A 26,950-nucleotide genomic window follows, 5' to 3' on the forward strand; every position below is an offset into this window, starting at 1 on the left:
AAAAGATCAGCACAAAGGGCAATTTGAATAGTTCACATGCCACTTTAATCCAGTTTTAAAGTAAACACAGATACTGGACATTTCAGACATAGAGACGTTCATTGTATTTGCTAACAAATTTGATTTTAGCCAAAAGATGTGTATTAGGTTCTTCAGTTAATGAGATTTCCTCAAGCTCAGCCTACTGAAGTCTCATGCATAGCCTCAGCCTTCAGTGCCTGTGCAGACTCCTCTGATGATTCATAATGAAAACAGGGGATAGCAGTGATGTTTTTGAAATGTTAAAGGCATGTGATTCTACTGTCAATTTTTGAGATAAATAGTTTCAGAAGAACACATCTGTTTCAAAGCTACAGAAACAAGATATAATGAAACAGTTCAATAATAAGCTTTTGTTGGTGCTAATATCTCAGACCTACCTTTCTTTACTTTCAATCTATATGATTTTTTACTTTTTAATTAATTCATTTTTAATATAAGCTTTGTTTTACAAAGCTACAAGCAGGTTTCCTAAAAAGTTCTGCCACTTTAGACAATACGGCTATGCCATAATATTGCACCAACAGAAGGAACTGACCCACTGAAGACATGAACACACTAAAGAGATGATTGCAGGAAAGAAAATCTGTAATTCCAGATTCAGACACTTACACGTCACAGGCAGAACAGTGGTGGCAGCGGTCAGGTTTGATCAGCTGGCATCGATCACAGTATCTGATTGCTGTATTGAAGTGCAAGGGTCAGGTTAGTAGAACTCATCTGGTTTTATGAAAGCTTTCCCCTTTAACATGAACTGAATCTTAAAAGAGCTTCCTGCCCTCCCCTGCCACACCTGTTCTCACAGACTCACACACTTAATCTCATATGATATGTAGTTTTGATTTTTTAAGAAATGTAACATATTAAAGTATTCAAATGTACCCGTTACTACTCTACTGATTCCATTTTCATTTACTCTTTGACTCCCAAGTCTTCCTATCCTTCATCCTCTGGCAATGATCCCCTTTTCACCTCTGCACAGGTACTAAGGCATCTCATCTAGTAAACTACATTCTTTCAGCAAGTCAACCTTCTGCAGTGGCTTTCACTATCCACTTCACCAAACAATGATCTAGCAGACTGTTCAGTAAGTCAGATCTTCCTCATCTTTCCTGGATATTTTTAAACAGACCTTCAGGTTTTTCTCAATGGAAATAAGATACTAGCACAGGCAGTTTGAAAGCAGGAGGAAAGCCAGAACTGATAAGAGCTAGCAACAGCCTCCCAGACCACTCCAGGAACTTAAGACTGGGATTCTCTTAGATGGAGGCTTGTATTTAAAAGAGCAAGGTGTCCTTAGACTTTCTTCGGAAAAGTCACAGTAAACTTCGGCAATGATAACTCCAAGAAGTTTATATTTTTGGAAACTCTACAGGGTTGCTAGTTTCAAGAAAAAGAAAAATATATATGCACATATAAAAGCTACAGATTTTTAAATATACATATACATAAGACAGCACTTTCACAGATCATTCATCTATAAATTGGAATAAAATGCCTACATATATTAAGAGCAAATCCAGAAACACTCCATATCTAGATTTGTACTGAATTGCAGATGAGAATGAAACAACACTTATTTGTTTTTAAATTGCAAAAGTATGTTAAGATCTTTAGTACGTTTCTCCTCTTGCTGAACCAAAACAGCTCAAAAAGAAAAAAAATTAAGCGGGGATAAAAGTGATTATAAAATTGAGCAACACATTTGATCTTCCCTTTTCCAAGCTATCTTAGATATATTTGTTTGCTGTGTTTATTTTGAATTGCCATAGCTGGAGATAACTGCTGTCATCTCTCTTCTTTTTAGAAGACATTTTTCTTTTTTAATTTCAAGTAGTGACTTTATGTTGAGAACTGCAGAAAAAGGACTGCTCTTTCTCTCTGGGGGATTAAACACCAGGACAAACAAAGAACAAATCATCATGGCATTTGCAAGACATACTTAATAAATTGTTGATTCAATGGCAACAAATGAATAAACAGCAACTTCAGGAGCATAGAATTATCTTTATATCTCACCTCTCGATGCTGTTGTCGTATAGATAGGCAAGTCTTTGGCAGCTCTTCTTAAAATCTCCTGCTGGGATTCTGGTCTCTCTTCTTTTTCATATTGTTCTTTATCAACTTTTGACAAGCAGAACTATGAGGGATATAGAAAATGGATAGGATGGGAAAGATTAATTATTACTTTGTTTTCAAAGGAAAAGACCCTTCGGATGTTCCCATCCACTGACCCAAAAGCACCATGCAAACAAAAAAAAGAATGCTACAGGAATTACAGGAGATCCCTAGAACTCCTAAGTTTCTGGATGTTTTCTGGATGTATTTAATTTCTGGATGTATTTTCAAGAAAATAATCTTTATCTCTATTCCATTATCTACAGTATTTTCTCTCCAACACAAGGGAACACAGAGACTCAGAGTGAGTTTTAAGGTACAAACTTTAATTCATGATAAGCATAATTTAAGTGAACTGTGAACAAGAGGAAGGTGCAACAGTCCTTTGCTGCTACAAAGCACTGAAGTTCTCTTATCCCACTTCCTCTCTAACATAGAGAGGAGTAAAAGCCAGATGGGGGGGGGGAAAAGGTAGGCAGGGGGTGTGGTGAGCTTCTCAGCCGCAGCACAGAAGCTGGAAGAGTTTAACTGGATTTTTAACTCAGGAGTAGTCAACACTAGTCTCAAAATTCTTAAGTTGTACTGAAAGCATCTTTAGCAAAGCCTGTACAGTTTGGGAGTGTGCTACAATTCTGAGTAAAGCCTGACAAACATTCCTGTTGAAACCTCACTGAAATGTAAGCCTTTACCAGAAAATCCTGGAGAGCATTTACTCATTTGTGAAACACTTAGTTTGGTATCCGCTGAAACAGTATTTCCCAGTAAGCCCCACAAAACCCAGTGTGCTGACAAGGCTCTGTGCAGCGGCGGCTGAAATGACGATTTTCTTTGGTATTTTTCTGTTCCAAAGCACTTCTAAACTCTGAGCTTCCTGCATGGACTACAAGAGCCTTCTTTATGAGCACACATAGACAAAGCATTCATGGTAGACATTGGAAAATGCTATGTGTGCAGCTGGAACAAAAACTGGCTTAGTGTGGTTTAGTATGATCGTATTTTCCTACCAAAAACATGTGCATGACTAGTTCACATGGATTCTCCTCTCATCCATTTTTCCTCTTTTGGATTACAGTCAGTTGGCAAGCATCAATGAAGACTCCACTTACAGCAAGCAGGAAGCAGTAAGACATTGCTGCAATTTCTCTGTGCTATTTCCTAACCCAAAATGCAAGCAAGATGCCTCACAGCTCACAGAATCTAGTTAAGCCTCCTGTCACATGTAGCACCATCCCAGTTACTGCACCTACACACCCTTCGAGGATGAAATGTGTTTAAATTATACCCTTTTAAATAACCAGACACTAGAATTAATCTATGTGAAGGGTGAAATTAAAGTTTAACATTTTAGCCATCACTAAGAGTTTGACCTAATATTTAAATTTAACCACTCAGATCGATATTTATTCAAGCATGAAAACTGGAGATGCTCACATCGAAAGTTTAGGGCAGATGTGAAGCATCATTCCAGCAAACAGTAGTGCAATACACCTTAATCCCTACTACCCTTGTGAGTCTGCTAGGTGACCCAGGTCTCTGTGACCTGCAATCAAGCAGAGGTTGCAGGAAACATGAGTACCCCTCCTAGATGACATTTCAAGGCAAATCATTAGTCCACAGAAAAGGAACCCAATAAAAAGATTTAAAGCTTTTTAAATTTGTCCATGTAACATCATTGTATTACTCCAAAAAACCTGGATAGGATTTTGGTTTTCCGAAAAGCTGCATTTCTGTTCTAATTTCAGAACTTAATAGGGCTATGAGACCACAGTCTCTCAGGACAATAGCAGGATACGTTCAAAGGCATCAAAAGTTGCCTTTTACTACAGAGCAAACAGAATTCCCAATGAGGTTCCAGCAGTTCTTATTGAAAACAGAAATAATCTCTTTGTTTCCTTCCTCTTTCTGAATCTTGTATAATGCTGATTGTTCTTTCTTAGGACAAAAGCACAGGGATTACACTAAGACAACAGCAGCTGCAGCATCTCTTTTTTTAGTTCAGTAGTAAGATCACAGGATGCTATTTGTTTTGCAAGAATGGCCAACTTGAATGATTAAAAATATATACATTTACACTCTCACACAATGAAGAGATACTGAAGTCATGTTTGTTTTTAAGTATAAACAGCATAAATTACTCACTAGTATATGAACAGAAGGGATTTGCCCAGAAACAGAAAAGGCGGTGCTGGGTTTTAAATTTATTTGGTTTTTTGCTTTTAAAAAACTTTTTGAGTGTGCTTTTTTATTCTCCTGGTGGGAGAGTTTTTTGTCCTTTTTCATTTAAAGCTAGCTGTAGAAGAAAATTTTATTAAATCTGATCTCTCTCCACAGTTAATATACAAAAAATTCATTACATGCCATATGCCCAAGCCATCCCTTTTTTCTTGCTGAATACAAAAAGCCGGCTACATTATCACTGTAACTACAGGAAAAGTACTGTCAGAATAAGTTTGCTATTAATGAAGAATTTAACAAGACAGTGAAAGTTACTAGGCATTAGCATTAAGAGCAGCTCTAGTTCATATAGCTTTATAAAACCTAGAAAAACACCATTTCAACCACATTTTAACTAGTTAACCTGTTTAACCATTTTCCTGCAAAACCACCCCAGAAAAAGCAAATCCAAATGACCCTGAAGACAAGTCCCTTTGAATTTTTAGGTTTAGCAATTAATACAATCATTTAGGTTGGAAAATACCTAAGGTCATCAAGCCCAGCCATAAATCCAGCACTGCCAAGTCCACCACTAAACCACATCCCCAAATGCCACATCTATAAATGTTTTAAAACCTCCAGGGATGGGGATACAACCTCTTCTCTGGGCAGCCTGTTCCAGTGCTTGTGACAACAAGCCTTTCAGTGAAGAAATTTTTCCCAATATCCAATCTAGACCTCCCCTGGTGCAATTTGAGTCCACTTCCTCTTGTCCTATCGCTTGTTACCTGGGAGAAAAGCCTGACCCCCACCTGGCTACACGCTTTCAGGCAGTTACAGAGAGCAGCAAGGTCCCCCCAAACCTCATTTTCTCCAGGCTAAACAACCCCAGGTCTCTCAGCTGCTCCTCACAGGACTTGTGCTCCAGACCAACAGCTTGTGCTCCATCTTCAACAGCTGCATTTAGACTTTTTGCTTAGCTAAACAGCAGAATAGTGTTTAGCTTTTTACACTTCATATTCTATAGCTTTAACATACATAAATCTCTAAGCTATAATTAAGCACTACAGAGCAGAGTTTGCTTTTTCTTCAAAACATGGGAATAACTTGTCTCAAGAATGTTTAAGGTTGACATTAGCACTGAATGTCAGTCTTGCTGAAAACAGAATAAAAATTCAACCCCCACAGAGCAACCAACACCTCAAACAGTTTAAGCAGTTTAAAAGCTTTGTAAAAACAAGGAAGAGAAGGGCAATATTTTAAATTCAGTGCCAGTATTTATCCTTACATACACACACATTAGAGAAAATGGAAAACAAGGTAATCCATTTCAGGCTTATTGGAATTAATATGGTTCTTTTTCAAAACAAAACTTCATCATACATTCTTTCACTATTATATAAGGCTTCTTTATGTAGTCACATCTCAGTGTTCCTAAACCTTAACCCTTGACTAATAAGTAGGTTCAGTCCTCCAGGTCATAAGTATACATTGCATTACTACCCTTTCTTATTCAAACAACAGCTAAAACTGCCTTAAAAGGAAACATAAAAATGTTGTCACTGTATTTCATTTATCAGTTTTAAAAATTCCAGGTTTCAAGCAAGCCACTTCGTAGCATAGCACTGTGGAAGACTGCCAAACTTGTGATGATTTAAACACACATTTCGTATAAGGAAATGTCATTACACAAAGCATATGGTATTTTAAGATTAACTTGATCATTTTCATTCACGATACACTGTCATGCCGTTCTATTTTAGATAATGAGAAGGGAAAGGTGAATCATGCAGTACTGCAAACAAATTTCATCAGTAAAAACAGTTCAGCTATTTATAAAAAAGGCATTGACATTTTCATAACATTATACTTACCTCATTAGAGGGGGTTGCAGGAGCTGTGAAAATTGTCTTCCCATAGGACCATACAAACATGACAAATGACAGATGAAAAACTACAAGGTAGACAACTGCAATAAAATACAAATCAGAATTTGGTGAATATAGCTGAAAAGAACAACACAAAAGCCTCCCTGATCTTTGAGGAGGGCTAAACAACTACATTTAGCACTCTAGGACTGTTCACTTAAAAAAAATTAAATAAACAACCCACCCTCAATCCCCAAATGTTATAGCTGCTCTTCCTCAAGGAAATATCGTTTTTGCTGTAGATTACAAAGTGACCTTGAACGCTTCCAGGGATGGAGCATCCACAACTTCTCCAGGCAACCTTTGCTGCTGCCTTACCACTCCCACAATAAAGAATTTCTTTCTAATACCTGATTTATATCTGCCCTCTTTCAGTTTGAAGTTATTCTCCCCTTGTCCTATCATTCCATGCCCTTGTAACACATCTTTCCCCAGGACTCCTGTAGTCCCCCCTACAGGTACTGGAAGGTGCTATTAAGTCTCCCTGGAGACTTCTCCAGGATAAAATGCCCCAGCTCCCTTAGGCTGTCTTCAGCTGGAGAGGTGCTCCATTCCTCTGATCATCTTTGTAACCTCCTCTGGACTCGCTCCAACAGGTCCATGCTCTTCCTGTGCTGGGACCCCCGAGCTGATGCACTCCTGCAGGTGGGGTCTGAGCAGAGCAGAGGACTAGAACCCCCTCCCTGGCCCTGCTGTCCACCACTGGATGCAGCCCAGGACACCACTGGCTTTCTGGGCTGTGAGCACATTCTACTGAGCCACGTGGGGCTTCTCATCAACCAACAGCTCCATGTCTTTCTCCCCAGATTGGATTGCTTCTCAATCCATTCTCTGCCCAGCCTATACTTGTGCTCAGGATTGTCCTGACTCAGGTGCAGGACCTTGCACTTCACCTTGCTGAACTTTCCAAAGCAGATTTCGAAGGAGAAAACAAATAGACAAAACCCACCCCCCAAAAACCAACCAAACAAGATACACCGCCAAAAAAAGCCCCCACAAAACCACACTCCCCCACTGCAAACAGAAAAATAAACAAAAAAATCCCCAAACCCCAGAACTGAACACAGCTTCACAGCCTCACTTCTGGCACGTAAGTGACTAACCTTCCTGGATAAAGATGATGCTGTAATTTTGTTCTAGATTATCAGAAAGTAATTGATTACGTACTGACCTATGTAATTCAATTTCTACTTCTAACAGAAACAGCACAGTACTGTGCCATTGCAGAAGGCACTGGTCATGAATGACAGTTAAAATCCCCAAACAGGGGTTTGGACGCTACTGCACTCCAGTCATGCCAGATGTGAGTTAAAGATTTTCTTACTATCCTCTTTCAAATCATCTGTGAAATACAAGCTGGAAAAGTCCTACCACACACAGTGGCAACAAAATGTAGCTGGGTTTAGGAGGGAGCTCAATAAATTTTCTAAGGAGTATGCATGATATTGCTATTCTTAAAGACCAGAAATGCAGACCTTATGACCCAGGAAGCTCCTTCCAATCTTGTATCCTCTATTGGTTTCTTTTATCACTTTCAAGAGGAAACAGATCAGTTGTGCCAGAACAGCAAGTCTTAGAGAAGTCACATTAAATATTTATATTATCTTCAGTTGCAGTAAAGTAGCAAATTTGACCGACTTTTCTGTACAGATGGAGTTCTTTAAGAAGGTGTATGATATACTTAATGGATGGCAAAAAAGGCTCAAAACTTTTGGAACCTCCAACAGCTCAGAAAATGCTTGTGTACAGTGACAGAAGACATGGCTTAAATTTATCATCTTTCAGGATTTTCACTGTTTATTGCAATGAAAACAAACAAGTTGCATTTGAGCTTTTGACAGAGAATTATTCTTTTTACCTTTGCCTCTGATTCCTCCAACCTCGGAGAGGCTGACTCAGCAAATTTTCAGTTGCGGAGCTGACTGAAAATGCCAGAAACAAAACCCTTTTCTAAAGCCATCCTAAATCTGTCACCTGATAGGAAAGAACTTGTGTATTACTGTAGTAGGCACTGTATTATTAGAAGTTGTCTGTTATGAAAAACATACTCTACATTCAAACACAATGTGGTTAAGCAATAAAAGAATGAGAAAATGGTTTGGAAGAGAGGAGAAAAGGACATAAAACTGGAGTGGAATCAGTGGCACAGATCAGAACTTTGGTGGAGAAGAGAGCAAGAGAAATTGAATAGAAGGAAAGAGGAAATGAGATACAGGGAAGGGCAAGGTACAGCAAAACTAACTTGCACAGTTCTACTCTGTCCATAAAAATCACACCAGAATTCAGATTCTTTTGAAGGATTGTTTTTAGTGCACACACAATGCGTCAAACAGTAGAACCTCAGCGCTTTGTCACAGGCTGTAAATGTCCCTAAAACCCATAGAATAACAGGGACCATGGTGTCAAGGGTACAGATCTGTGCCAGTGCTACCAGTATTTATTAGATAGAGGCAGCTATTAAAGTGCTCTTCATGTAACTGAGCTCTTGCAATCTGTCACCATCACTAAAAGCCAAGGGCCACTAGTCAGTAGCCAGTGATGGTCAGCACCTAGGGAAAGACCCTGCAGTTGGCAGTCCATAGTGGCTTCACTCTGAACAAATTCTTGCTTCTTTTCCTACTCCCATGCTGCCTTTCCTACTGTGATTACACATAACTGTCCTGTCAGTGCTCCCCAGGAAATGAGAGGGAGGGAAGATACCATTTTTAACAGCTTTACTTTAGCAGTCCATCTACCCACCACTTTGGGTATCAGTAGCTCCTCTACAGACTACTCCCTGAAGCATCTTGCATCTGTTTCCAGAACAAACGTAAACCAGGTTTATTCCTAGTCAGCTCATTTTCTTGTAATTAAAAGCCAGATGGAAAATACAACAAAAACCCCAAACCCCAGTATCTGCCAGTTTATCCAGACTCAGAGTCACAAGGAAGTCCTGGCTAAACTAAGGCAATCCAGGATTCTCAGTGCCATGCTGTGACCTAGTGAAGTCAGTTCTCTTTAAAGGCACTGATGCATACTATACCAAATTTATGGCCTCAAGAAGACAATGTCTTAAGACATGCTCTCTGAATCCTCCTAAAATATGCTAAGCTCTCCTAAGATTTGCCCTTAACATTCTTTTCTGAATCATTCTTAATAGTACTTTCAAGACAGAGTCAGATTACAGAGAGGCAATAATATGTAACAGTAGTATATTATACTGTTAACAGAGATTCAGAGTTGACTTTATTCCTCTATCCTAATGGATATAAAACTAGACAAGAATTTAAAACTACAAAGCAAAAATGAGCCTTAAAGGGGTGAAAGAATCACCACTAATGTAATCAAAAGTTGCCATTATATTCAAATCATTTCACTGCAGTACTTATTACACTGAAACATGGAGCAAAATACACTTGCTAAGATGCACATTCTTGATTTACATAGCAATGTTTCTGGTATTTTGGTCTTTCAGCTCTTCAGATGGTGACTCCTGGTTATCATGAGCTGGCTTACAAGAACTTTAGAAAATTTAAGCCAGCTTTCTTTTCAAATGAAAGAAGACTTCACATGTGATTTTCAAATCAACTTTGATGGTTGATAAATTCATGCATACAGGATGCCTATGACATGATTCAGAATGGGAGTTGCAAGCGGCATGCAGGTGACAGCTATTAAAAGCCTAACAGGTTCCAGTGATAGTGTCACTCATTAATTAATCTTGCATTTTCCTTCTCTGGTAGGTTTAGAAGAACCTGTTCCAGTCAGATAGGCACTGCATTTGAAACAGAGATCTGACTATGCAACACAAACATTGCTCTGCCAGACTTCCTTAACTGATACATGAATCTTGCCTTTCCAGAAGAAATTAGAAAGTAAAACTTATTCATCTACAGATCAACAGCAAGTACAGCAGCAGCTTGCAGAATTTTGTGAAGTCAAGGTAAAGCCCACCTGTAAAATGGGATGAAAAAATCCAGTGTAACACAGGCTCACATCTTGAATGGCTTACAGTTTATTTTGAAGATTTTCCTATTCTTTCAGCTCTCCATTAGAGAGAAATTAAAAACCAACAAATTCCAACACTTCTTTTTACAGTGTTCTGGCAGACATTCACCAGGAAGAAAACTGCTAGATTAGCTTCCTGTTCTGTGCTCTTTTGCAAAACATTTAAGAGATGAGAGCTTTTACCACTCTGAAAAATCCCTATGTGGATGGATAGTTAAAGTGCAAATCTGTGCTTAATCTACCACTCACATTCCCCCATAAACTGGAATGAACTCCCAAACAAATATTCCAGCAACAATATGCTAGAATTTTTTTTTTTAGTTTTTATTTCTGTCACTGTGTACTACTACCCATTGTGGTATATAGTTGCTAAATCCAATAAGAAGATTAAAATTTCTCAAAACAAGGCCTCAAACACTTGACCTGGAAATTTAAAATTATAATGTGTAGCCACTTTTGAAATAGTTGTGTTTTGCACAATTCTAACTACTCCTTAAGAATGGAGTTCTGAGGAATTTGGTGGGCTGTTTGGAAAATAATAAGCAGTACCAACAATTCATCCTCTTCCAGAAGTCTTTCAGGTCACAGGCCTAAACAGAAAATGGAATTGTTGATGTGCTGAAGTTTCTTCTCTCTCCTCCTTTTTCTGTTCTTAGTAGGCACCCATTTAAAAATAAAAGCAAACTCAAATCATAGTTGCATTACTTGCATTAGTCACAGATCTTGTCATCATCCCAAGTTTGTGGTATGAGAAACAAAACAGACTCAACTGTACAATATTTACCTTGTTTCTTAGCACTAATCTACTCTCTACACAGAGCTCACACATAAAGGAGTACATTTAAACTCTATGTCCCTTAGGATTTGCATGCAAAGCAGCTATTCACATCTTCATAAAAACTTTAAAAAAATTACCTTTTTCAGCAGTTGAAGAAATAGTAACTGGAAGAGAAAAAGAAAAAAAAAGTTAGGTAAATTTGTACAGAATTAAATAATTAGCTAAAAGTGAGATGTACAAGGTTGTTGACATGTTCCAAAGAACATTTCAGGTGTTAGCAGAGCCTCCCCACCCAACAGTGGGGTAAGACAGGAGTCAGTATTCCTCCAGCCAGCCCTTGATGCTTGGGGAGTTACTGGAAGAGCTGAAGGGATGCAGTTCCCCGAGCCAATGAAGCAAGCACACTCCACAGACAATAATTAGACAGAATTTATGCATATTCCCCTTCCTATATGCACCTAACTCATTTTTCTGAGTAAACAGCTAGGCCAACAGGCGTACCACCGGAAAGCAGAAAACAAAAGTTCTTACTTTCCCTGTGAAACTGTTACATGTAACTTTCTTCCTTAAGTTTTCCTCCCTACCCCCCACTTCTCTCTTCCTGCCATATACTATTTTTTGCTTTTTCCCCCCCCTGACCTAATTCTTCATACATAGTTAAAATCTCTTCACCTCCTTATCTCCTATAGCCTCATCTCCTTTTATGCCAACAGCAAATTCCATTGTTCAAATCTACCTTGTACACTGCCTGACTAGTACATCTTCCTGCCCTCAGGCTTCTCCAAAACCTTCACACTCAGTTTATCAGTTCACGGATGATGCTGAACAGAGAGCTGCTGTACTTGCTGGTTGCTGTGCTCATATCACTTCCCTTGCTGGATTTCTTCCTTGGACACTGAATTAGTGAAACTCAGTGAGGAAAGGATCCTTCCTGACCTCCATCTTACACAGTAAATTTAAGCTTCTGGTCACCAGCATGAGCAAAATCTTAAAAGGGCACACCCTGCCTCCTGCAGTTCAGCTCACTACACATTTCTTCCCCTCTCCCAGCTCTGACATTTCTACTGTCATTAACCTGTGCAACAATTCAAAAGATTTTCCAGATGCACACTAGACTGTTAAATCTGCAGGGCTTGAGTGTGCATTGCAGAATTCCTTCTGAAAGGGCAGCTTTGTTACAGAGGTGGCATTTGTCACTTACCTGTAGATACCTACAGGGAAAGGGTCTACAACTGCATTATGCACCTGTGCCTCTTTTCATGGGCAACAAGAGGCATAATGAGATGATACCTCAATGTATAGATGACATCTTTTTGTTCAGACATGTTTGAGGGTTTTTTCCTTCTCTCTTGCCCCCACCCCTTTCCATTAAATATCCACCCTCTGTCTGTACACAGAAGCCTCTGCAAAGTTAATGGAAAAGGTTCCGATTCCTTCCATCTAAAGGAGGAAGAAATTACCATTTGGGATAGAACAATCTTGCCTTCAAACTCAAGGAGGTCAATCCTAAAGAACAGCTTCATTTCACATCAGTTATGCATACTTGCACAGCCCGCTCCCATGTTTCTGCCTGAAACTCCATTGCATGCTTCAGAAGCCAAATTATTTTTAAAGCAAATCCTGCGAGTGTTTTTGCTTAAAATTTTACCAATGTGTTATTTCTCCAGTTAAAATATTTTCAACAATGCAAGGAGAAGTTAAAATATTTTCAACAATGCAAGGAGAAGATAAAAATTATTTTAAAAGTCAGAGGTAAAATAAGCTTGCAAAGTACGTTTGTTTAACTTAAAAAAATACAAAAGTACTTTAGATTTAGCTTTATCTTTGGCTCCTCATATCTTAAGTAAACACCTTTGCACACATTCATTCCTAAACATGTATCTCCTTGAACTAGAAATATAAAAAGTTTTTAATTATCCTCTATGGGGGGGCAGGAGAACATAGTTATCTATAAAACTTCAGGATATCTGGATATAATTGTCATTAAAGTACTCCTTAATTTGTAGCCTAATTTCTGCTCTCAGTACAAAACAAAGTTGTGAGCCAAATCTGATGTTTGAAGACTCAAAATAATGAACAGGTTTTGCATGCAAAAACAAGGGGGAAAAAAGAAGATAGTATTTTATCACATGTGGGACTTCATCAAAAAGATCCCTAAATAACCTTCAAAAAATTAATTAAGCTTCACAGCACCAGAGAGATAATTTCTCTTTCATACATAGGTCCCTTAGGTTAGAATGCAGTTATTAGACTGTGTAGAACAATTTTCATTTGAGAAACTCCTGCAGTTTGAGGTAAAAGCCAACATGGAAACGCTTGTGATTTTCATCCTGCCTTAATATCCTCAGATGAAAAAAAAGATGAAAAGATGTCCTGTTCTCTTCTGTCTCAGAGGCTCATGCAAGTTAATGTTACTGTTTCTATCCTTTTCACAGTTCTAATACCCATTGTCACATAGATTAAATGAACAGCAACCCTACTAGTCCAAATCCACTCAGCAGATGGACATGAACAGTCTTCTGGGATCATTATACTACAAAGCAAAGCCTTTCTTCACATAAGCTAAGAGTCAATTTTCATGTAAAAAAGACTTTTAAGTATTTGCTAGGCCAGCCATCTAACAAGAGGATTGGTACCATCAAGAAATCAATTCTTGCTTTTGAACTCTACATCAGGGGAAAAAACCTCACAGAACATGACATTGCCATTGAGGGCACCATCCCTGGCCTGCAGTTTCAAGTTTGCTCCCTATCACTTTTCTCCTCTACTGCTTGTGATGTTTAGATGGCTGTCAGCTTCTGCTAAATTAGTGCCATTTTCACTTCAAAGATTTTTGAAATATGGTTTCTTGTTTGGGACATGGGATGGGGGAAAAATCCCAAGGCAGCACTGCCTTTTTGCTTATTGATTTGTTTTAGAAACAAAATAAACACTGCTTATGATTTATATGTTAACCTCATGATGCAACAGCACTATACACTAGATAGATGCATCAGCAAAAGTTAGTGCCTTAAGCACTGCAACCAACACAAACTGCCCATGATTCAGAAACATAAGTGGTGTAAAACAGCTGCTCTTTTGAGGATTTTAAAATGTATTGCCATATCAGTCTATTGCTCAGCTACAAAAGGAAAAATATTCTTTGGATTTTTTTTCTCAGTATTAAGTTCCTGGTTTTGTGAGAAGATTTATGAAGTTCTAGAAAGATATTGCCAGGGAAGGATAAAACATGACCAGACAGTGAAAGCTGCAGTTTACTCTAATGCAAAGAGCTCAGAAGCAGGCACTTGCATGCTCAGGCACATGGAGTTTTCACTATGGCCTCAGAATTTCAAAGGATTCAACTTCTCAGTGCTACAGCACCAGGGGAGTGAACAAGTCTTGTCTGTCTGTCTGCAGTGCAGAGCTTTATCTTGGCTACCTCAGGGTTTCCAAAATCAGTCTAAGGAAGGAGTGCAGCAAACCTGCTTGTAAAGAGAGGTAGACAGGCCTACACTGAACTTCATGCTGCTGCAGCTTGCCCAGAAATGCATAGCTGCAACACGCTGCCAGCTGGTCCATGGAGCAGCTTACACACTGGACCCCCCAGCATTCTGGGGTCCCTCCAAGATGAAGCACACAATTTGAACTATGTGGAATCCCTTTCTACAGAACACTACCTTTAAAATACACCACACAGCCTACATTAGGCTGGATTCAAATGTACTTTATAACTCTGTCCGCTTAGGACAAATTGCAATTTTGACTTTCACAGAGGAAAAAGTTGTCTTAATTTTGATTTAGACACCTAGCATCACTCCTGGCAACAAAGACACTCTTTCCTTTATGATCCCAGTTGTTGGGTTACACTTTCCTAGATACTCTTCCTCACATTGTTGTCTGTTATCTTTCATCTCACCTATGTCACAAGAATGAGAGAGGCAGGAGCCTACAGCTTTATCACAGGAAACAATCCTTCAGACACAGGGACATCATTAGCTGTGTAACAAATGAAACTGGGGGAAAATGTCACTTGTTGGAAGCATTCCTCTTGGAGTGTGAAGTGATAGAAATGTCAACTTCAGAAAGCTTTGGAGCACATTTTAAGCTGGAAACATCTCAGAAGGAAACATCTCAGAATATCTCATCTCTAAAAGAAAAATATGTTAGGAAGCTGGTTTGCTTTTAATTTCAGGCTTATTTTCAGGGTTGCCATGACGTATTCAAGCATCTTCCAACTTACTGCGTAATAGGAAAAAACCAAATCGCTATTCTGAGGCAAAGAGGTGCTATGATCTCCCAAGACCTTCCAAGAGGCGTGCTAAAAGACATTTGTCTTCAAGCTTGGAATAAAATCCCCCCTCCCCAATCACATCTTCCTACTCCTCTAAAAGGCATGTTCCATAGCTAGATAGGCTTCTTGGCAGAGGAAAAAATTAAACTCCAACTAATATAGAAGTATAGCAAAGGACAAGAACTGATCTTGTTACTGAAGTGCTATGCTTATTTCCCCATCCACACTCACAACGGCTCTTAGCAGGAGTCACACTTTGGTTATCCCAGCCATTCCACAAATTTCAAAGTAACATTCACATTTTGGCTGACATTCCTTAAGGGTGGGAAGAAGGAGAGATAAAAGTGCAATTGCATCCCTTCACCAAAAGTTAAGGCAGGTGTACAACCTGAACTTTTCTCGCCTTTCATGAAAAGGGGTACAAATAAATAAATAAATAAATAAATAAATAAATAAATAAATAAATACACACTCATATATTTCCAAAAGTTACCAGTATGAAATTCGACAGAAAGCCCTACAGGCACTGCTCTGTCTGCAAAGGCAAGCACAACTGACATCATCTCACTGATTAATTTGTTCAAAAACTGGCATTTTATTGAAAGTGTAACTTAGATTTATGGTTACATAATTTCCATTTGCAAAAGCAGACCTTAATCAGTCACAAGAAGCTGATAGAAACACTATTTACTGATACAAGCAGGACAACGAGTAAATTTCCATGAGCAAATACTCATTTGGCTTCTGTTACAGGGCAGCAACAGAACAAGAAGACCTTAGCACTTCTACACTGTTCTCTAAAAGCCTTAATTTTGTGACCTTCCCACACTGAGATATTTCTTATTTCCCAACTGGCAGGCACACACTAGGTGCTCTCCTCCCTTAACAGCCGGGAGTTGTTTTAGAGAAATGACTCAAGATGACTAAGTTGACAGCATCATGTAGCCAAAAGCCAAAGCAGGAAGATGTTGCCAGGTCCCTGCTAAAAGGCTATGGGGGTCCAGGAATCACACAGTCAATTGCCACCATGAATGCTCTTTGCAGAATTTTGAGCCATATGAGCTTAGAATTGTATTGTCTTTATATGACTACTAGACAGCTGTATTTCAACTTCAGATATCCAGGAATAGGACACAGGTTTCTCTACTCCCAGCACAATGCCAGGGGATTCATAAAGCAACATTTTATAGAATGGTGCTGCAGGAGATGTGGCTCCTGTGTGCTGAGCCAGCACCAAGAGTCACATTGCCACACCACGTGCCTCAGCAGCAGCACTGCCTGGGGCCGATCTGCAGCACAGCTGCACCATCAGCCAGGTCTGACACGATGCTTGTTTCGGAGGTGTGACCTGTGGTGGACAACTCTTGCTGCAAGGGTGTATAAAGTTACCCCTCTTAACCATCTATCCACTCCTCTATGGCAGACAAACAGAGAAAAAGTGAGAGCTCGCACTTGGGGTCATGTTTGAGCCACCAATGAAGTCAGTAGCTACCACACTACAATTTGTGTGACCACAAACAGCGGGATATTGCAGGGGTGAAGGGGGAATGGCAGCGAGTGGCCTCTCACTGTCCTGGGTCATACACAGTCACAAGAGGGGAAAGAAACGCTGTCAGGGCCACTAATGCCTTAAAGCACAAGCCAGAGCCCAAACTCCTCACACATCCTGTGCTCAGCAGGAGCACTTGAGAGTTGCCTTGTGATTTCAAATGATCACAAGATGATGCCTCCAAAGGCACTGCAGGTAGTGCGTATGTGTGAGAAATCTGGGGTGGGAGGAAATAGGAGGAAGAAAATGCAGCCAGGGAAGAAACACTGGTACAAAGGGGGATGCTCTGTTTTATGACCACATTTCCTACACTCATGATCGCCATGCCCATCGGTACAGGATTCAGAGAGGCATTATCACAGGGACAGGAAAAATGAATTCATATTTCAAACAAGGCAGTTCAATTTGCACTGCAGAATGTTTCTGTTACTTGTTACCAGCTATCATTATGATTTGTTTTATGGTTTAAACAATATGAACATGATTCTTTCACTAGAACAAGTAATTGAGAGCAGCTGGAGGCTGGCTGCCCAGAAAATACTCTCTTATCACAATAACAAAGCAACTTTTTATTTAACCAAGGTCTTTTCAGTCTCAATACAGAGAGTACATGCATAAATACAACAAGTCTACAGCAGAAATTAGCATAAGCAATGCAAGATACTGAGTTACATTTAGCAATGAATTTAGCTATGACAACTGGGAAGATTTCTGCCATGTATTGTGGGAACAGTAAATTCTGTGCTACCACTTACACAGTTCAAAAACATAGCTACAAAGGCAGCTGGAACCCACAAAATCCTACAGATGGCTCCTTACCGCTGCATCTATAAAATATTCTTGGAAGTCATACCAAAGGTCTCCTAATGGTCTTCTCAACAAGGGAGCACTTTTAAAATTATTTCAAAACCAAGAGTTACACTTGGTCAGCATGCAGAAGAAAGTGTGGCCAGGTCTTAACCTCAATCCCACACTTGCATCCGCACCAACTACTGTGTATTAAGAGATGTATCAGCCCAAATTACTAAAGGATTTTTCTAAATATGAAGTTAGCATTCAGCTCCAGCAATACACCCGGTCTGCTGTCCCTGAAAAGCCCCATTCCCCAAGAAGCACTACTCACCTTCAGTTTACCATAATTGCTCAAACCCCCCCAATGTAACTTGATTTTCTTTGGCTATTTAATTACTATTGACATTTCTCATTCTATTTGCATTTTGATGGGTTATAAACCCTAGAATTTCTTCAACACACTTTCTTCAGCTGGTTACACATATTACTGGACTTCATTCAATTTTTTACCAAAAATTCTGCTTTATCATAACAGTAACAGCTTTATTGCTCAGCAGCATGGAAGTGCTGTGCATAAATTGCTTCCAATATTGTCTTTAAGCTATCAGACAGAGCCAAAAGAAAGCCTGGTTTCTTCTCTAAAGACAAAGAGAGCTCTTACTTGCATCACTGAGCTCTCTCTGATGCATCAGCAAACAGGAAAAAGCAAATTGACAGAAAGGCATGGAAACTCAGAAGCATCTGAATGGAGCTAGCTAATGTCCACACCACTAATTAATTACATTTGCATTTGAAGGAAAGGTATTTATCCTCGGGCTGGCCAGATCAAGCTCATAGTAACACTACACTCAAGTATCTATACATGTGAAAATGCTTGTTGTGTTAGGAATAACTCCAGTAGTTCTGCAGCTGACACTACTAGGACACTTGGAAGAGACAGGAGTGACAAACAGGATAATCAGCTGGTGTTGACAAACACTGTGCTGTACAGAGCTGTCTTACACACCCTGCACAAGATCGGGTGCTCCGCAGGTAATACCAAAACCTGTCAGTACACATAAAGTAAAAACCAAAGCAAGCAAAAATCCCACGCAACCAACATACATTTTCATAACAGTATTTTTCAAGTCATCAACAATTTGCCAACTCTTTTTGATGAAAAGAACACCAATTTGCAGTTTGTGACTGCCAGTCAATACCTGCCTTGAATACAAAGGTCACTTAAAGCTGACTGTCTTTTGGCTGAGGACATTACTAGTAAATCCATTTACTTCTACACCAGACAGATGAAAATAAGCAAGTCTTCATTTATCCATTCCACAAAGCTGGCGGGAGAGCAGAGGTGTCAGTTCATGGAGAATGAAAATTCCTGACACAGCTGCTGTGACCTGCAGACCTGAACCCTCAGCCAGCAGTGAGAATGGTCAGCAGCTGGGAGGGTTGCTGCTTTGCTAATCAGGCTCCTTCTTCATGTTTGGCTTCAGACTCTTCCAAAATCAGTTTCCTTGCTTATTTACTGGCCCAGCTTACAACAAGTGTTTCCTGAAATGTGAGGATAAAATCTCCTTGCAAAACTCTGCGGACAAAGACCTCCTAGTAAATCTCCTTACAAAGTATTAGGCACTCTGTTTTCTGAGAGGAGGATTTTGCTGTCACCAAGTTCCCTGAGTAATGGAAGAAATGAAATCTCATCAAGCTGACCTCCCCTTGTGCATTATGTCACTGGATTCCCTAAGTGAAGTTTCAAGTTCGCAATGTTGGTCAGGTTTGACTGGTATTTGCCACCTGAGGTTAAACATGGAACTGCCTATGTTAAGAGTTGATTTTCAGCCAGCAGTACATTGACAACAGAGAAACCAGTAATGTAAGCTACATGGATTCCCATCAAGATATTAATAAGCCAAGCTCCTGGATTCAGCCCTTTAAAGAACTTTTGTATTGAAAAACATGTCATTTAAAAACAAGTATATCGGTTGTGGGAGAGTAGTGATGGGGAACTCCTGTCTTCAACAAACTGGACTAGTAAATATTAATAAATATTTAGTATTTTTAAAATTATAAAAATATTTCTGGAATAAACAAAGGTTTAAAGACTTCTCATGGTGATTTAGGGAATCTGTTCATATATGGCTTATCCAGTTGATTGGTAATAAACGCTGCCATGTTTTGATGCTGGAGGCTTTGCTGCTTGTTCTTTTCATAAAATCAAATGTTATACATTAAACCTTACTTAGACTGAGACAAAGCTTGACTAGCTAAATCTACACCCTCTAGCTTCTTTGCAAAAAGGAAGAAATAATAGCAGAGAAAAAAACCACTGGTAATAGAAGGACAGAAAGTTTTGGATAGAGGACAAGGTCAGAAGGACACCATTTTGTTGCACCAGGTGTCATTTAAGTACCAGATTACCTAGGAATATGAAAAAGTGAAAGCACAAAGACAGTACGAGCCACGGCAAAGGGATTTTTGGATACTCCAGAACATCTAGACTAAATCTTTCATAGTAGTCCAGAGCTAACAGAGAGGCAAGCATACAAAGGAGCACAGCCTATCATCCAAGAGCTCTAATTCAGTAACTATTGCTTCCAGCAAACAAATAAACCAAAAAAATCCTCAGAGCTCACCTGCCTGCTGACAGTTCACCACATCTTCTTGGAAAGCATAAAGTCAGGACTCTAAGAAAGAACATTAACTGAAATACTGTAAATCCTACTGAAATGTGTGCCAAGGGGAGAACAGTTCTGTCTACTGCTCCTCAGAGATGCATTAGGGCTCCCAGGGAAAAGCACTGGAGGTAACATAGCAGGGCTGGCACACTGCCTAACAAGAAACAAGCTGGGCTTAAAGTGTGCATGGCTCCTACAGAGAGAAATAACTTCTGTCATCTTCCTAGGCTATCCCCCACTGTAGTAACACAGTTGCAAGAACATACATGGTTGTAGATGAAGTACTGGAGTGGGGCACTCTGGTGGGAACCAATGTTTGTGATGTCCAAGAAACGACTGCTGCTGGTTTAACAAAAAAGTCAGCAACCACAGTGAGTTGGAGGAAGTTAGATCAGGAGAGTGATTGCTTCTAAAGACCTACAACCAGGTGTGAGTTGGCCCAGATCCTTAAATCTGGGAGGATTTGTCTCCTGAGAGGATACACAGAAACATCATTTGGGATGGGGGCAGGTTGTACATCTCTTGACTAAAGACTCCAGAGAGCACTATCACGTGGTGGGAGACTACCACAAATCCTGAGGCATGGAAGTGCAGCTCCTGAGGCCCTGCATATGCCTAAAAGCTCTCCAAGATCATTGTTTCTGCTCACAAACAGATTCCCACTTCCACTCTTAACTTGGCAATAGGGTTCTGCAAGTGTGGGAAGTAGTGAGAAACGTAGGATATTTACAGCTTTGAGGATGTTAACAGAAAATAGCCATACAAAAGAGAAAAAAATAATTGAATCTAGTACTCAATGGTCTTTAAGCTTTCCATTGCCAAAGCTTATGATTTGTCTAAATTATTAATTATTACAGAAGTTCAAGCCTATTCTCTGCACCACTTGCTGCTTTAGCTTTATCTCAGCAGGTATCTACCATGGAACACAGCCATAATATCTCTGCAGGCAATTACAAAGCCAAACTTTTTAAAAATACAATTATTTAAACCCCCCAACATGAAACTTTAGGAGCAGCAGATTAAATAGATAAAATATATGCACACAAAACATCCCCACAAAAATCCTATGCGTACATTGCATCCTCTTTCAGATACTGTAAAAAAACCTACTTGAGTGTTAGTCACATAGGATTTTTCAAAACAGAACAGAAACCAGACTGTTCCAACAGCTCTGCTCCAAGTTTTGGTCTCCTTTGCAATGTTCAGGGTAAATCTGCAGGTCACAAACCAACAGATGTGAAATCCTTCAATCACAAAGCAATCTGTGGAAATACACTTCCTGTCTCATTTTTTTAATCCAAACTTGACAAAGCTAAAAGCAATGACTACTTGTAAGGAAGAATGATACAGTAACAGGTTCTCTGCATTCACACCCATGACAAGGCAGTAGATGAGGCACTTGACATAAGTTTTAAGTCCCCCACACACAACTGCAAACCAGCTTATACAATAACTATGTATTTAGGTCTCCTCAAACAAATAATGTCTGTTTCTTTCAAGGTTATTTAAATTTAATCTAAACTTTGTTTCATTCTCTCTGCACTGGCAGCTTGCCTAATTCTAGAGGAATTTCTTCAAGCTCTAAATTTTTTTTGTCACAAAAAGGTTTAAAAAAGGGGAAAAAAAAAAAAAAAAACCAAAGCCCAAACAGCTATCTCTGTGCTTAGCACTTCACAAGAGATGCATAAAAATTGCCCACACTGGAAACAAACACACATCGAGATGCACAAGCAAAATCCCACAAACAAAAGACTGCTGCTTTGAAACCCTCTCTCTGTAGATCATATGATTGAAATGGTTCCATGCTTCACATTTAAGATAATGCTGCACCATGTACACACCAGAGAGACTGCTGCAGAAACTGCACAGGCAAAGCATGCTGCTCGTGATCCTCTTGCCTTTGACAATCTCACAAGAAAATTTTAAGAGTCAGAAGAAAAGATGAAAAAGGAATGGATGAGCCACTTGGTTGTTTGAGAAAAAAGGAAAAGCAGAGGCTTGAAATGCTGCAGAGGGGGAACTTGACTTCTAGCACAGATAAGGGAAGAGGGTCAAAGATTAGGTATTCCACTGAAGATTGTGGGGGTGAAGGAAAGCAGAAAGTGGGAAAAAACCGGCTTTTTTGTTTCTTGATGCAGGATAGAAGGAGTTAAGCACATCCCAGAGAAAACAGTTTAGCGACAGCAGAAGAAGGTATTATTGGTGAAGCGGCTAAAAGAACAAATGAATTTGTTGCAATCTCATTATCTCTTTTATAACTGAATCACACCTTGGTGGAGATTCAGCTTACACAAAACAAGTGGTCTGTGCTTACTTTCCAAATGTTTCTGTTACATTTTATACATTCTAATGAGAAAAAAATGGATACTTGTCCTATTACTGGAAGATTATGCACCAGCTGGAAGAAGTTAATGACTGAGATCAAAACTCCATAAAAGCCTTTTCAGGAACCTACAGTTTGTAACACTTGTAAGAAAAGTACATGTTAAACCAGCATAAAATCTCACAGTTGCAGGAAACTGTTTAACAAAGTGATGCTCTGAATGAGTGAAAAATGAACAGCATGAACCCTCAGCATTTACAGGCACAACTTTAGGCAGACAATTAGAATCTATCTTACTCTCATTTTCCATCACAGTCTCAAGTTCCAAGAGTAAAAGCAGGTCCAGTGCCATCCAAGCATTTCAACTATCATAGGTATATGAGAACTCAGCTCTGAAATCCATCTTTAAACCCTGCAAATTCTTTGATTCTGAAAAGCATATTACATTAACTCATAAAAATATGAGTCAGTAGAGAACAAAGTTTTAATTATTGAAATTTCAACAGACAGAAGAACCTGAAGTTCACTGTATGTAGAGGGTCAATGATCTCAAAGTAATGTCTACTGAAAATACATGCTTGAAATTCTGGTCCTTTTATCCACAGCGTCTTGTAGGAAAACAGAGACTCATAAGTGACGAGGAACATAAAACTCCTGATTAAAAATGAAAGTGACATTTAGATCACTCTTCTAACTCTAGAGGCATACAGAAATCTCCTACTGCTATTACCAGAGAAAAACTGAGAGAAGTTATTTTCCATAATATTAAGTACTCATGGTATCCAAGCCCTTTCAAAGCAAGAAGAAAAGTTTTATAGTCCACATCTAGAAGGCAATCAGGAAGCATTGCAGCAATGAGTGATCATGGCTACAAGAAAGTAAAACCACAGGAAGAGCTCCTACTTTAGCTCAGACACTTACTCAGCTCCTTGCCTTCCCTAAGTAAGCCCCTTTTCTACCCTACTCCAAACTCATCCTGCCCACGGACCAGTTTCAGACAAGTGCTGAGGCTCAGGGTAGTCCCATACAAAGTATGCACCACAAAGTCACATCAAAGCTGCTGGACAGCAGAAGAGACAAGCCCAAACTCCCTGTTGGCAGAGAGCTGCTCTGAGCTCAGCTGCTCATTTTCTGCCTAGTCCCCTGAGCAAGCTAGGCAACACCGAACTGGTCACTGCACCACACTTCTTTTTGACCAGATACTAATTAGGAATCAAGGAAAGATGCCAACTGCTGCAGAGCTGTCAGGAATGGTTTAGCAGATGCAGGGGCTGGGGCAGGCACTGCAGATAGAGGGCTGGGAGAGAAAAGAGGGATGGAGTCCTTCCGATGACGGAAGAAAGAGCAGATACAAGATAACTCCTCAAGAAACCAGTCTGTTGCACTTGGAACAATTTTTTTCATTAGAGGACTGCCAAGAGAGCAGATTGCATTGTAATATAAAAGGCACATGTCCACCTGTCCCTATAAACTAGTATGACCAATACAGTGCAAGGCACCATAGAGGATAATCTTTCTCCTCAGCTGAGCACTTAGTTTTCTAATAATCTGTATCCAGTCTGACCCCCTCAACAGGAATTCTAATTATTTATAATAACAGAAAAGGTTCTCATTTAAGATGATAATATGCATGCTTATGCTAAGAGATTACAACAAAATTAAGTGTATGCAGAGTGGTTCAATTTCTGTATTTTTAAATTCATGAGAGGCACATAAACATAGTTAACTAATTAATGATCTCACCTGTTTAATTTGCTTTCCTTTTATTGACAGGTGACCCTCTTTTCCTACGGGAATGCCTTTTACATGTTTAACATGCAAATGTTGTACCTCAGTGCTGATACTTCAGCTTTTTCTGTAGTTTGAAATCAGAACTGCTGTTGGTATCACCTTGCCATTGCTTGAGAGATATTGCATTAGCATTTTCAGTAGAGATTTCTTTCGGAGGAGGCAGATGGAATTACCTTCTCTCTGTTTAGGCAACTGACTCTTCAGATGGGGAGTGTTACAAGGGATCACTGTGTGCTTCTCAGAAGGGCCATGCTTTGGGGAAATCGGATCTAGCTCCCTACTGACAAGAGACATTGCAGTCTCCTGGAACAGCAAGGAATATAATTTGTACTAACACGAAGTTATGCATTCTAAATTACAAACTGCTTTATTTGCCAGGATTTTAGACACCCCAGACATTACACTGTATCAAAAAAAAAAGATACCTTCTGTAACTAGATGCTATGAAAAGAATACACAACTAGTTTCTCCCATAGCTTTCAAAATCAGAGTTCTCCATACTTTGCAGACCCTGAGGCATGAAAACACTCATTCATTCACAAGCCTACTAAATATGTAAAAAAGTCATTATCCTGAAAACTCCTGGCTCAAGAGAAGAGTCAGGACTGTGATTTTCAGAAAATGCAGTCTTCAGTATAGAAGTAAAAAGCTAACCTGATCAGGATTTTTAGTTGTTTTTTTTTTTTCTTTTTAATAACACCAGTCGTAACACTTTAGTTAGGGGTTGCAGACAACTCAAAGTTAACTCACTCCTCTTTTTCTCAGTGCAAGACTGCACTACCAAAGTCTGCAAGTGTTTCAGCAAAAGGGTTGCCTGTAAGAAATAAGCTGCCTTCACCCAACCAACTACATGTGGCAAAACAGTGTCTTGTGACCACCCTCTAACCAGTCTGCACTACAGCCCACCACCTACAAAAACATTTGGGATAGATAATAAGATCCAAGCCAGCCATAAATGAAAGCGAACCACGAGAGAAGTGCTTCACTCTTTCTGAGCATCTGAGGGATGTGGTAAGCAAACACAATCAGTCCAATTCAGCAGCAGCATAATATAGCCATTGTTTACAAAAGCAATGTTAAAGCAAAACATGTTTTGATTACACAAAGGAACACATTAAATGGTTTCAAACTAACAAAAAGCTATTTTACAACATCCTTTATGTATTGCTAGGTGTGTTTACTGGCAAACAGAGGTCTGGGCAAGTTATATGTGAAAAGAAGAAATAATCTACTAAGAAAGTGTTCAGTCAGATTTTTCTACTTCAAAACACTTAAAAAGCCCTCTGGAGACCTGCCTTGAGTCTTTTGTAGTTCCTTTAATTACACATATTCACTGAATTTTTACACTATGCTGACATTCCCTCAACTTACACACATTTGGCTGTTTTCACCTTTCCAATTAGCTTAATAGCTAATTTACTTGATGGATCACAACTACACAGCAGTAGTGGTCTAAACAAGCCCCTGTTCAATATCTTCGGAGAGACAGAATGATGCTGGCAGTTCCCATGGGAGGAAAACAATAGACAAGCTCATGAGTCTCCTTTCATCTTATCCACACCAGTCCTCCTCGGTGTTCACAGCCAGTGTGTAAGTAATATAATTTAGGGTTATAGAAGAGGCATAATCCAGTAAATACATACTAGGAGTGAATTACAGAGAAGCCTGAGTCCATCAGACACCAAAAGAATTGAGCAATATGTGAGTACCCCATCAGAGGAGGGTGGGGCAAGCAGCACAGAGAAGCAAAACTGAAAGGAAAAGGGTGAGGTGACAAAAGAAGCAGCCCCAACTTCACCATCATGATACTACACTAATTCTGGCTCCCCACTTGATCTACTAACTGAATATATGTTCAACCTTTGATAAATGACCAAAGACTACAAGGGAAAAAAACCCAACAAACCAGGAAGAAGTAATAATTGGGAAAATACAGGCTTTCCTTCTTCCTGTTTCCTTGTTAGCATCACATCTGAACAATTATTGCTAGTTTTAAGAATAAACTTCGAAAAAACACTGATGTCTGTGGGGTTTCAATTTCTCTTTTACCCAGTATTTACTCGAAATTTTCTATTGTGTCTCCTCATTTCTAAAGCTTCCCTTCCTCCATCTCTCTTTCCTTTAGTAGGCACAGAGCAGCCTCTTACCAAAGCCATATCCCTGCTTCTGCACCCGCCCCATGCTAACACCGGCAAAGGCCAGCGTTGCCTCATTCATTAACTGTGTGCTGGAGGCACATCCTTGCTCTTCCTCATAGCACACAGTCCTGTCCTTCCCAAAACAAACAGAACATAGGGAGCACCAGCAGGAAGAAAACCTACCTGCCAAGACAAACAGAAAATCTTGTATTTTGCTCTAAATCCTCTCAACCATGGTTTGAACTCAACCGCAGAGTAAAAACATGCAAAGGAAAAAGCCCACAATGCCAAAAAGACCCAAACACAAAATCCCTTTCCTCTCACTTGGTGAGATGACTTTTTCTCAGGAGTGTAAACAAAATTCAACAGATTAAAAATAAACAACAAAAAACAAAACCCTCCAAACTCACAACA

At 39.5% G+C, this 26,950-nt stretch overlaps 1 protein-coding gene across 1 annotated transcript in view; it reads right to left on the bottom strand.

Moving 5' to 3' along the window:
* ZDHHC20 (zinc finger DHHC-type palmitoyltransferase 20) overlaps positions 1-26,950 on the bottom strand; it is a 49,220-nt gene that overhangs the window by 20,173 nt on the left and 2,097 nt on the right. Inside the window, exons 2-5 of the mRNA XM_059838729.1 lie at positions 11,142-11,168; positions 6,186-6,280; positions 2,059-2,179; positions 652-721 (exon numbers count right to left, since the gene is read on the bottom strand). Coding sequence (XP_059694712.1) covers positions 652-721; positions 2,059-2,179; positions 6,186-6,280; positions 11,142-11,168 — 313 coding nt within the window. The remainder of the gene's footprint in view (positions 1-651; positions 722-2,058; positions 2,180-6,185; positions 6,281-11,141; positions 11,169-26,950) is intronic.

Source organism: Haemorhous mexicanus, chromosome 2 (genome assembly GCF_027477595.1).
Source record: "Haemorhous mexicanus isolate bHaeMex1 chromosome 2, bHaeMex1.pri, whole genome shotgun sequence".
NCBI lineage: Eukaryota > Metazoa > Chordata > Aves > Passeriformes > Fringillidae > Haemorhous > Haemorhous mexicanus.